The sequence below is a fragment of the Montipora capricornis genome, chromosome 4 (assembly GCF_036669925.1).
Source record: "Montipora capricornis isolate CH-2021 chromosome 4, ASM3666992v2, whole genome shotgun sequence".
Lineage (NCBI taxonomy): Eukaryota > Metazoa > Cnidaria > Anthozoa > Scleractinia > Acroporidae > Montipora > Montipora capricornis.
This window is the reverse complement of record NC_090886.1, coordinates 36967361-36979860: the sequence shown is the minus strand read 5'-3', so window position 1 is coordinate 36979860 and position 12500 is coordinate 36967361. Positions and strand designations below refer to the sequence as shown.

Genomic DNA, 12500 nt, shown 5'->3' with positions numbered 1-12500 from the left:
CGCTTCGATTTTCGTGCACTAGCGGTTTTTCACATGAAATTTAACGTGACGTGGAATTCACTTGTCAGGCAGTGAATTTTTCTATAGAATATTACATGGCCGCTTGCAGATATGAAATTTCTCTTCTCGTGTTGAAGAATATTTCACTCGTTCGCTACACTAAATCATGAAAATGATATTTTTCAACACTTGAAGAGAAATTTCGTATATGTATCTCTGTGCGGCCATGTAGTATCCTCTATGTATAATATTTATTATTTAAATTGCACATATTCTGTACAGTAATTACATGAATGCACATTATAATCACACATAGAAATAAAATCAAACATTACCTTTTGAGGAGAGGGGAAAACAAGAGCACCAGGAGAAAAACCTCTTAGAACAGAGTGGAGAACCAACAAAGTCAGCCCACATGTGAGGACGAATCTGGTGTTTGAACCCAGGGCCACATTGGTGGGAGACTACTTATCTCACCAGTACACCAGCTCTGGTCCCTTCAAGTGATAAAAATAAATGAACACTTTGTGTGCATGCATTCTGTGCTGTTACTGGAGATAAGGAACATGTAGTCAACTGATTTACCAAAAATTAATATTGACTGTTTTGTTTTACACACAAAGAAAGCGTCTACAACCATTTGAAATTCTGGAATAGTGAAGAGAGATTTGTATTTTGAAAGACATGATGAACAGAGCTCTCTAGTTTGTCAATGAGCAATTTGAAAGTCCACCATTCAGATTGACTTGATCACTCTTCTTTGTGTGATTTTTGTTTTCCATAGGCTTCAAGTTTTGGATGAAGATAAACTTAGACGCAACAGCTTTATTGGCGAGACTTCCGTTGTTCTCAAAGTTTTCCACAGTAAGCCATCCCAGTCACTAAAGAGGTCGTTAGTCTCAAGGTCATGTGTAAGTATAAATGGCTTTAATTTTTTGTGTTAATCCTGGATAAGAAGATTATAATTACATATTCATGCAAGGTCAGTGTTGGACTTGCAACTTTTCCTTTTAATTAGCAATGTTTTCAATCCTCTTTGACAGTGCTTTGGCCACTGTAAAATATTCTATAAATTATGAATTCAAAGTGATTCATTGAAAAAATGATGAGAAAACCAGGTTCCAGGGTTTTGGTTTCAAATGCCATTGGGGACTTAGATTTAGATTGTCTTTCATATTCAGTGTTCTTGAGGTTGCAATGATACTATTGTAGGAAAATTTGTTTTAAGGTAATTACAGGTAGTCAGCACATTGACGAAAAAAGTTTTCTTTTCTTTTTTGCAGATTGAAGATGGAATGGTATGTTCTCTTATGCCCTTAATTAACAATGTCTAAAAAAACATATGAACATACAGTATTGCAAAAAAGATTGAGTTCTTGTAACTACAACTGAACCATTCTAACTTCTACTTTGGATGCCCAAAAAATTAATACTATTCTCAAGGAGACCAAAGGGAGCAATGAATGATTTTACATGATTGAACAAATGATTAACCTATGCTGGCAAAGTAGTATAAGCTGTAGTGGTGGTGGTCATGGCCATTGTGGTAGACTAAGCGGTATAGTCGTCGTGTTTGTGGTTGTAGTAGTGGTAGTTGTGATAGTACACTGCTAGCAGTCCCTTCTGTTCAGTCAAACTGCCTGCTTTAGTCACACAAGTGATCCGAAGGGCCGAGGATAGAGTGAGAAAGAGGGACTGCACGCTTTTCTTGAACCAATGTGTTTAATTTCAGATCAGTCTGTTGACAGTGGACTGCTGTCAGGTTAATAATTATTGCTTCTTGTCAGATTGGGATGCCAATCTGTCTTTGGTTTCCCTGGGAGAAGATTTAAGCATGATATTGCTTTTGCGGTAGATTTCAATCATGTATCCCATCAAATGTGTGACACTGAACCCAAGCAAGAGCAGAAACTTGCAGTCAAAGCTCTCCTATCGGGCATTAGGATGTTATGGCTGTGCTACCAACTGGTTTTGGCAAGACCATAATTGTGAGAGTTTTGTCCTCTTAAAGGATACCGGTGACCCAAATCAAGCGCCATCAATCATGATCATTGTTCCTGTTCAATCATGACCAAAGTCCTTATTTGGTCGTTAGGTTATAATTTATGGGTAGTTTACTTTTAGATGAATGAGAATTTGTTAAAGGTTGTATGACTTAAAACAAGTATTTCCTGCGTCTTCAGACTTCACTGATTTATCGTAATGATTGAAGAGTTGTCTTTAGTGAACAAGAATTTGTCCTTGATAGGTGTAGACGTACGTAACACCATGGAAACTTGCCAAAACACTCCAACATTTAATTTCAAATTATTTATTCCGCAAATCTGGTAAAAATTTGAGGCCTATCTTTTTTTAGGTCTTTTTGGTTCTTTGGAGTGTCACTCATTAAATTTGAAGTAAATACGTGGTAGTTTTACTGTGGTTTCCTTTCCGAATCATAGATTTAATTCAACATACACATAAATATTTCCACACTGATACTGTAGTCATTTACAGCAGCGATAAAAAGGTTGAACCATCTGTCATATCATTTTGCACTAATTAGATTAGCAGGTTTGGTGATTCTGAACATGTTGGTTAAAGATACTGTAAGCGTGCAGTCCCTCTTTCTCACTTTATCCTCAGCAGGCGGTTTTGACTGACGTAGAAGGGACTGCTGTGGTAGTTGTGGCCGTTGTTGTAGCGGTAGTGGTTGTGGCCGTCATGGTATTCTGATTCATCATTGTGGTGTTGGTAGTGGCTGTCATGGGTGTAGTAGTATTAGTAGTAGCAGCAGCAGTTTATCAAAATAATTAAAAATATATCTTATTTAGTGCAGCACAAGTGCTCTTCTAATGGGAAGACAGTACATCAAATCATGGGCCTCAATCACATTTTGGCCATGTTGAGTCCCAAGGGATTGAAAGCTTTTGTTTTTGCCCACCGAAACTTGACATCCCCAAACATTTCAACTTGAAGCTCCAGGTACGAAATCGGTTGTCTCTGGCCAATATGGCCGCCTATTGCAGATCAAAATGAAATGGTGGTTTTTATCAAGAGGGGAAAACTGGATAACCCAGAGAAGAACTTCTTGGAACAGAGTACAGTGTAGACAACCAACAAGCTTGACCCACATATGACAATGTGTCCGGGAATTGATCTTGTCCAGACTGTATTCCTGGGGGGAAGCGAGTGCTCTCGCCACTGCAATCTCCAACCCTGATCCCCATAAAAATGATGAACCCTGACTCCAAGAAAATCTCCTTTTATTAAAAGGAATATCTAATTTTATTTTTAGAAATCTTCAGATCCTAATCTTGGGCGCATTCAAGTCTCACTCAAATACAAGTCACAGAAAAGTCAATTTGTGGTTGGCATAATTCGCTGTGCAGGACTTGCTGCTATGGACTCAAATGGTTACTCAGATCCCTATGTCAAATGTATGTACAGACAGGAGTTCATGCAAAATTATGTAATTTCATGACATCCAAAATGGTCAAAAAGTTGAATGAAACATTGCAATTATCACTTAAATCCATTAAACAACATGAAAGGAAAGAGAGACATGGTGGACACAAATGGACAAGATTGAAACAGATTGCATTTGGGTAATCTTGGGTAATCTTGTTTGTGACGTGACAATAATTTTATCAGTAAAGGAATTCCACTCGTGATAAACTAAAGATGTCCCCTAAACACCCTAAAATAATGTGACATAGCCCCTTTAAATCAAGGTATTTTCATAGAGTTAAATCCCTTTCTGGTCTACTGTTTTACTGTTGAATTTCCACAGAGAGGCATATTACACACTTCTTAAAATACTTGCAGGGAAAACCTTCCTCTGAGAGGAAATTGCAAACTTTCATGCATTGCAGTGTCTTATCATGCACTTCTCCTTAATATTCAAGAAAGACAGCTTCTTACAAAAAAACTTGTCCTGGTACAGCATTGTGTTCAGACACTGGATATATAAAAATCACTTAAAAAAATTGTTTTTTTTAAAAAACCATTCATGCTGTACATAATTATATGTGCTGCCCTTTAGTTTTTTTGTATTCAGCAATACTGCAAATTGAAATAACCATGCAAATTTAAGGTTGTAACTTCAAAACTGTTCATATGTTTGCAGTAACACTAGGATACCTTGCCAATGTTTTTTCAACAGAAAAATCAAAGAGCTGGAATTGTAATGATTGCCAAGTTTCATTGCTTAAAGTTCCACTATGATCAAATTTTTACCTCTTGATTTTTTTAGGCGTATCACAAAGAATTATATGAAAGAATGAAATGTTATTTACTGTTAGCAAATACCTGCATTAGTTCCAGAGATATTTAAGTTTGAAAAATGTGTAAAATATGCAAATGAGATGACTGATGATGTCATACACTCAACCCAATATTACTGTACATGAACTATGTAAATAGAGCTATCTTCGGCAATTTGCAGCGCAGACGATTGAAACTTGGTAGGCTAATAGTTCTACAGAAAACCACACTACGGCTATAAAACATTGTGTTCCCATGGCAACTCACTCTTTTCCAGTCCCCACCCACTTGATTTCAATATGTAAGTGATTTTCAGCTCAAAAAACATAAACAAGGCCACAAACTCAAGCTAACATATTTTATATGCTTGTGGGATCATGTATATGAGGCACCATTTGCAAATATGAAAATAGAATGCCAAGGTGGCCAGAAATGCCTTTAATATTGGAGAGGTCTGGAACCAAGTATGTTGCCATGGTAACAACTGTTCAGCTCATATTGTGAAGCACATTTAGTAGAATCTTACTGCAAAGAATCAAACATTTCTGTTGCAAATTGCTGAGATATCCTTTTTCATTATATTTGATCAAAATTTGGTTGAGTGCATGTATGACGTCATCACTTGGCTAATTTGCATATTTTAAAAACTTGAATATCTCTGGAACAAAAAGAGATATTTGAAAATAGTAAAGAGCAATTTTCTTCTCATGCAGGCTACTTACTTATGTCTTAAAATGGCTTCCATAGAAAAGATGTGATTTTCGACATAGTGGCACTTTAAAACTTGTAAATGTGATGTTTTTGTCAAGGTTGCTGTGTTCATTATGTACTTGTAAAACTTCTCATGGTCTCCGACTGGTGACTATGGTTGCAGTTTAAAAAATCGGGCAACACTAATTCAGGTGTTGAAGTCTATTTCTGAAATTTTCTGTTCTTGTTAGCTACTTGAAACCTGATACACTGAAAAAGACAAAACGGAGAACTAGCATCAAGAAAAAGACACTAAACCCTGAGTACAATGAGGTAGACAGAAATTAATATTTTATTTTGTTCCATCTTATACCAAAGACTGTAAAAAACGTTATTTTTTCTTGCACTTCTATCCATCAGAATGGCTTCAATAGGTGTGGTCTACCTTACTTTGAATGAGATGGAAAAAATTGTACTTGTTTTGCCCTTCCGAAAAATAATCCACACAGGCTGTTAATCTTCACGATGCTAATTACAATGTAAAGTTCCTTGTGAGAGTGTCACAAGCCATTACAAGTTTAAACTGACTTACAAAATTTGTAAATTTAATGACTTGCAAAACCATTTGCCGATGACTCAGGTACATGTACACTGGCAACAACTTGTTTCAATATGAATATTTGTTTGAGACTACCTTGCTTGTTGATTTGTCTGTCAACTTTGTCACACAAGGTGCAAAACTACCGGTACCACACATAATTAGGTATTGAACATATTTAAAAATGTTCACTAGGGTGACCACACAGTTTGAGACTGGTACAAACCCTTTTTAACGATAGCATTTTCAAACATCTTTGAATCTGGGGTAAATGAGTATTAGTTTTTTAGTCTCTGTGTAATGGATTTGTGCTCTTTCTCAGAGTGTGATGCACTAAAACAATCAAAATCATTGGTAATTATTATATTCATTAAAAACGATCTGTTGAATTGGTTTTTTATTCCCTCATAACCAGGAATTTGTGTATGAAATCTCACACCGTGATTTGGCAAACAAGAGTTTAGAGCTGACTGTTTGGGACCATGATGTAGGAAAGAGCAATGATTTTATTGGTAAGGAATTAATTTGGGCTTTGATCTGTACGTTTAAAATCAGGCTGTGCGTGTAAGGTGTTTGGGCAGGGTTCTGCACATTCACTGCGGTTCAGAATGATGTGCTGTCACAAAGGTCACACCAGACCTGTTTTTTCATAAAGACTGGCGGCTTGTTCCAATGAGTGCTTAGAAATTAACATTGAGATAACAGGGGATAGGCAACTCCTGTAGAACCTACTGGACAGTTGGCATGGATTCAAGCAATTCCAGCCAAACTAACACATTTTGGAGCAGGGATGGGCAGTGGTGAGAGCGCACTCGCCTTAATCCACCAATGTGGCCTGGGTTTGATTCCCAAACTCTGGCATCATGTGGGTTGAGTTGGGTCTCTACTCAGCTCTGAGGGTTTTTCTTGGGGTACACAGGTTTCCCCCTCTCCGAAAAACCAACCTATGTTTGGGTATGTGTTGAATAGACCTTTTGGCAGATAAGGCGGCCATTTTGATTTTTATTGTTTTAAAATGGCTATTATGGGATGCCCAGGGGGCAAATACATATTAATCTGCCCCCTGAGCATCCCATGTCTTTCAAACAATAGAAATCAAAATGGCCATCGTATCTGCAAAAAGGTCTATTGATTTGATTTCTATAGTGTTCCCAATTAGTGCCATAGGCGCTAAAAACACTTGACACTTGAAGCGGTTTTCAAATGTGTCGTAAAACCAAAACCAAAGCAATTACTTTAGCCAATCAAAAGGGACGGAGACAATCCAGTAAACCAATCAAAACTCGAAGCAATTACACATGGCCGACACAAAGCACGGGAAAATGTGCACGCGCGAGCCACTATTAGCCTACCATGGTTTTGGTTTCACTTCTGATTGGTTGAAAAAGTGATGCGAAAACTTTGAACCAATCAATGAGTAAAAATAATGCAAAACGAAAGTAATTCGCTAATTACTTTCGACACTCAATTGAAAACCGCTCTATCATCATCATAATTATTATTGTAAAAAATGAGGAAAAAAAGTGTGGTGTTCATGATGACTTCTTGAAAAGACAATAACTGTAAGCCCTTCTCATAACAACCCTCAATAATATTGTTCAAGACCAATGGATGTGTCTCCTTGGTATTGTTGACTGACCCATGGATTTGTAAAATTGACCATTAGAGGTCCATCTTACAAGGGACCAAGTGTGCCCTATGTATTGTGAAGCATACTTGGATGTCCCTTCCAGATGCTTTATAATGAAGTGACATTTCTCCACCATTTAATGCACCTAATTACCCAGTATTTTATATTCGTTGGCCATCCTTGGGTGATCCTCTGAAGATGCTGAAAGATGAAAACTAATTTTCCATTTTGTTCGTTTTCCCACACACTCTTCTTTCCGTTTTTATATGCTTCCCAGACACTCCAAATCCCTATTTGGTTTTGTCAGTGTGTGGTAATAAGAGCTTGCGAATATGGCCACCTCACATTGGCCTAGCCGCTTGTTGCATTTGGGCAGGAGAGCAACGAGTGGACAAGGTGATGTGAAGCAGCTGTATTGGCAGGCTATGTAATAACATCTTGTATGTGTTTTTTTTTTTTTTTTTCAAATAGGTGGAATTGTCTTGGACATCAATCCAGTGGTAGTGCTCTATCTCACTGGTACGACATGCGGACATGCTAAAAACGCCAAATCAATTACATATCCAATGGCATACACTGGAAAAGTTGGCCAATCACGAACAGGAATGATGCATCACATGATGTCGAATAGTTCAGCAAAAAGCATCAGCAAAAGCTTACTTAGTAAAAATTTATTTTCAAAATATATATATATGGTCCAATTTCCTTGATAAGGAGTACAAGGAAGTTATCAAAATAGTGGTAATTAATAATTAGAAGTAACAATATTTATTTTCTAAATCTTTAAGTGCTGTAAATTCAATTGTAAGTACATACCAAGACGTTTCCACTAGGTCCAAGGTTTTAAGTCAACTACCTCCCCCCTCCTCCTTCCTTTCAGATAAAACCCCCTTCTCAGGCTTGTGAGAACTACACTTTGGCTGGCCAGGAAAGCACTTAGAACTGTTTTAAGTAGGGGGACATCAGAAAACTTTGAAATGGATAGCTTTAGTTTGAGCCTTCTCCCATATGGATGCATGCAATCCTTTTAAAAGAATGATTTATCAAAGCTGGTAGACTGTCAACATTGAAATTTTTGGCAAGTTTCCATTCATCCTATATACAGTGTAAGGTAACTCACTTTTGAAGTCTCACTTCAATCTCAAGATAACAGTTAAGGACGGTGCCTACTATTGTTATTGCGCATACATTCTGCGCATCTTGAGATACTCTGGTTTCCTATCAGTAATGCTTACTAATACAGTGATATCTTTGTGCGGTTTAAAACTATATCCGGAGAAAGTAGAATCTCAGTAAGTACTCTTGGTATCCAAAAAGAAAATTGGGGTGTAACCATGCATTTTTGAGGGATAATTAAGCTTCAATTTGAGAAAAAGCACCATACATTACTTTGTACTGTAAAGTTTTTCCACAAATATTATTCATCAATTATCTTTGAAAAATGTGTGGTTACCCCCAATTTCCTTTTTGGATTTCAATAACACTTGTTAAGATCTACATTTCCTACATAATCATAAAACCGGGGCAAAAATACCTTTGAATTAGTAGGCACCGTCCTTAAGGGCAACACTAGTTGTATAAGTTAATTTAGAACTCAGGTTCCCTGAGGTATTTAATGTAAATAGTTATTTTCCCAGTAAATTCAAGTTGCTACTGTGGGGCACTTTCCAAAATACTCTTTTGTTTGCCCCTCCAAAATTTTGCACAAGTATTGTTTGCAGTTTCTCTTGGGACTTATATGTACGATGGTCCCAAGAGGAAACAAAAAATTTTTGGACGGCAAACAAAGAGCATTATGGTATTTTTGAAAGTGGCCTATTTATATATGTAATTCTGGAAAGTGTAAACAGAGATCATGCCCATAGATGGCTTAGTATGACCAGAAGACTTAATATGGCCTCCCTGGAGTAAGAAACATAAAAGAACAGACCCCAGTTGTTCAAAGGGTGGATAGCCACTATCCACTGGATAACTCAATTGGCTCTTCTAGTGTTGATCTGTTGGATAGTGCTTTTATCCTGTGGATAGCGTTTACCCACCTTTTGAACAGCCAAGGCCAGAACATCTGATAGTGAGGATTCATTATGACACGAAAGCAAAAACGTACTGTCAGGCCAAATGCAAGCATTGAGTGACACGTAAAAGTTTCCAAGAAGGTTGGCCAACATAGTTATTATTATTCTTCACATTCTTCCCTATTGTGGACAATGTTGGGTCAACATCTGTTGTAAATGTAAATGTGCGCTTAGTTGACCACTCCCTACAAGGGCTTTTCAGGATCAACCGGCTCAACGGGATCGGACCGAATGCATGTGAAGGCTCCCATGGTTGCCACCATACAATCCATGTGTGATCTCGGAGCACCGCAAACGCAGCCAGATGCAATTGACTGGGAGTCGATTTTGAGGAGGGAGGAAAAACCGGAGTACCCAGAGAAAAACCCTAGGAGTCAGGTTGAGATTGACTGAAACTCAGCCCATATACGACCCGAGACCAGAATTGAACCTGGGTCACAGAGGTGGGAGGCATGTTTGATGACCACTAAAATTCTGTTCATCCATCCTGAAGCCAAGTTTTGTTTTCTACCTTTCCAGCATATTGGGTTAGGGTGAGCCAAAAGTTTTCCCCATACCAGGGGTGTGTTCGTGCTACATATGCCAAGCAGTAACTGCTGTGGGACCAACATTGTCACCAACGTTTTGCCAAGCAATAGGCCTAGAGCTAATGTTACTATTGGGGAAAATATATAATTTGACCAACAAATAGGACCATAAAGTAGAAATTTGGTAAATAGAATTTACATTAGTGTACGTTAAATAGCCAATAAAATTAATGGTGCTGTAAGTTTTAATTTATATGGAAACAGACAATTCAGCGCAGATATGAGTCAACTCACCGCTTTGCTCATTTGAAATAATAAAAAGGACAATGTATTCTGAAATTTATGAGCGTTGATTGATTTTTGAGTCATTAGAACTGTCACAGAAAAGAAAAGAACTTGATCCAAATCTCACAGCAACTTAAGATAAGTTGAAACAGGCGGGATGCTTTTTTAAGGAGTGGCATTCATCCTTCGCAGATGGACGGCATGATAATTTTTGATGAGGGAATAACAATGGACCGTGTAACATGCAGGTTGCAGGTCATTGTTTTACCATAACTGAAAGAACCCAAAACCTTACAAAAAATTAATGATAACCTTAGGCTTAAACACTATCTAACGCATAGTGTTAGGGCCTAATGTTCGCATTAGTAAAGGTTTGGGTTGTTTCAGTTATGGTGAAGCAATGACCCTGCAACATGCAGCTTACACTCTCTCCAGAAGAAAATCATAGAATTGGAAGAAAAACCCATTGAAAATCCTTTCTAGAGGGGCACTGTCATGCTAGATTTACTGTTTTTAGGTCACAAAACTGGGTAAAAATCTAAATTCATTTAGTACTTTAGCTCACACATACAACATTCCTGACAACCCACTGCATATAGAGCTATTTGTATTTTAATTTCTGGTGACTTTCTGCGGACATGTGTACACCATCTCCAGACTTGAAAAACTGATGAGTTTTTTCAAGTTTCAAGCCATTTCCATCCTCTTCATCCACAGCTACACTTGGATTGTTATTGGGCAACAAACGCTACACCCTTATTTTTTGGTCTTGATTGATGCAAAGACATATTTTTTGTGTTTTGAAGTTTGACTGAAATAGCATGACACTGCCCCTTTAAGTTCTGTTTTAATGCTTTGCGGCATAAGGATTTTTATAAAGGTTAGGTCAATTTTTTTTGAAAACACCAAACAGGGAAAACTGACCCTTTCTTATTAGTATGTACAGAGAGCATTTTAATGTCAACATCCTAAGAAAAATTAGTTGTCAGTTAAAAAAAAAAAAACCTCTTAAAGCAGTACACATACCAATAATGGTATCTTACAGGTATGTTTGCCACAAGAAACTGATTAACACCAAGAAAAATGCAACAAATTTTTTTTAGTTACCCTCATTATTTCCCTAAAGATTAATTGTCCCAAATATATTTGATTGCTTTAGGAACTTTTGGGAGCCTTAAAAGTCAGAAAAGCTACCAATAACACTTATAATTTGATCAACAACAGAGCAAACTCATTTGCATGGAATATAATTCAAAAGCTGAGATGGAAAGTAGTTTGTGACGTCAACCTGGTATGGGCACCCATTCCCCTTCATTGCTCAGTCTCGTACCAAAGTTAGTACTGACAGGTGCAGAGAAATGTCATAGCAGAAGACTTGGTCTTTATTGATATACAGTACAGTACTTACAACAGATGACAGATGGGATTACAAATTTGATACCCCACACATACAGACTCTGCCCCCCTTTTTCAATAACCACAGTGGAAGTCTTATTCAATTGCCTTGAAGATTGATAACATCAAGTACCCCTAACAAGAATAATAGTAAAAATGCTCTCAATTTTCAAATCACACTGAAAATCAAGGAATCATAAATAATTATATTTAAGTTCCCTTTACACTGTACATGCAGAGGAAGGATCTCAGAAACAAAGAAAAATGCCACAGCCACAAATCAACAACACTATTGAATAAACCTTCCAACAAAAGGTGACAATGTAATAAATTATTATAAATTTAAGAATTAGCGAGTGTCCACATTACATTATTGCTACTGCCACAAACTTTCTTGTGGTGTCATGCATAATATTCTTTACATTAACAGAATACTTACTTGTCACGTTACCTGTCACTAATTAACTTAATGTGGGAAAATATACAGTCAACATGTGTTGCGATCAATTTGCTAAATACAAAGGCACTTTCAGAATTATTGATGATTTTGCTCTTTTGAGTAGAGAGGGATTGGAAGTCCTGGTAAAGTTGTGATTGAACTTATAGACCTCTTTCATAATGGCGAGTGAATATGCTCAGCTATTGTTTCAATGCCAATAAGACTTTCTAACCTTGCTGTGATGTGCAAAACTCACAATACTTATAATGTTAATAATAATTACAATAATAATAACTATTATTATTATTATTATTATTCGAAAAAGAAGTGATTTTTTAATACATTTGACGATAAAAATCTGTGATAAAGTAATTTTCAAAACGACGTTTTGACGTTGAGTTAATGTCATTATCAAGTAAAAACAATTGAAATGTTGGAATGTCCTTTCAAGCAAAAAGTTTTGCATGCAGTGTTTTGCGTGTAATTTCCCTTTCAAGGACCAAATGTAAGCTAACTCGGTGAGAAGACAAATGTGTGACCTCAGACAGGGTTGACACTACTTTGCAACCGGTATTAATTTTTGTCAGAACGAAATTGGAGCAAGACCCAAGCCAAA

General features: G+C 37.0%; 2 protein-coding genes across 2 annotated transcripts in view; one reads left to right on the top strand and one right to left on the bottom strand.

Annotated features, from left to right (window-relative positions):
• The window catches only part of LOC138046873 (rabphilin-3A-like), a 28411-nt gene extending 18307 nt beyond the window's left edge, over window positions 1–10104 (top strand). Inside the window, 8 exon segments of the mRNA XM_068893457.1 lie at window positions 785–911; window positions 1284–1298; window positions 3278–3423; window positions 5187–5268; window positions 5949–6045; window positions 7635–7655; window positions 7658–7692; window positions 7695–10104. Of these exon segments, the coding sequence (XP_068749558.1) occupies window positions 785–911; window positions 1284–1298; window positions 3278–3423; window positions 5187–5268; window positions 5949–6045; window positions 7635–7655; window positions 7658–7692; window positions 7695–7772 (601 nt within the window). The 3' untranslated portion in view covers window positions 7773–10104.
• A 1310-nt stretch (window positions 10105–11414) lies between these two features.
• The window catches only part of LOC138046869 (protein phosphatase PTC7 homolog), a 13264-nt gene continuing 12178 nt past the window's right edge, over window positions 11415–12500 (bottom strand). The window contains exon 5 of the mRNA XM_068893450.1: window positions 11415–12500. This exon is cut by the window's right edge and continues 1289 nt beyond it. The gene's annotated coding sequence lies outside the window, so the exon portion shown is untranslated.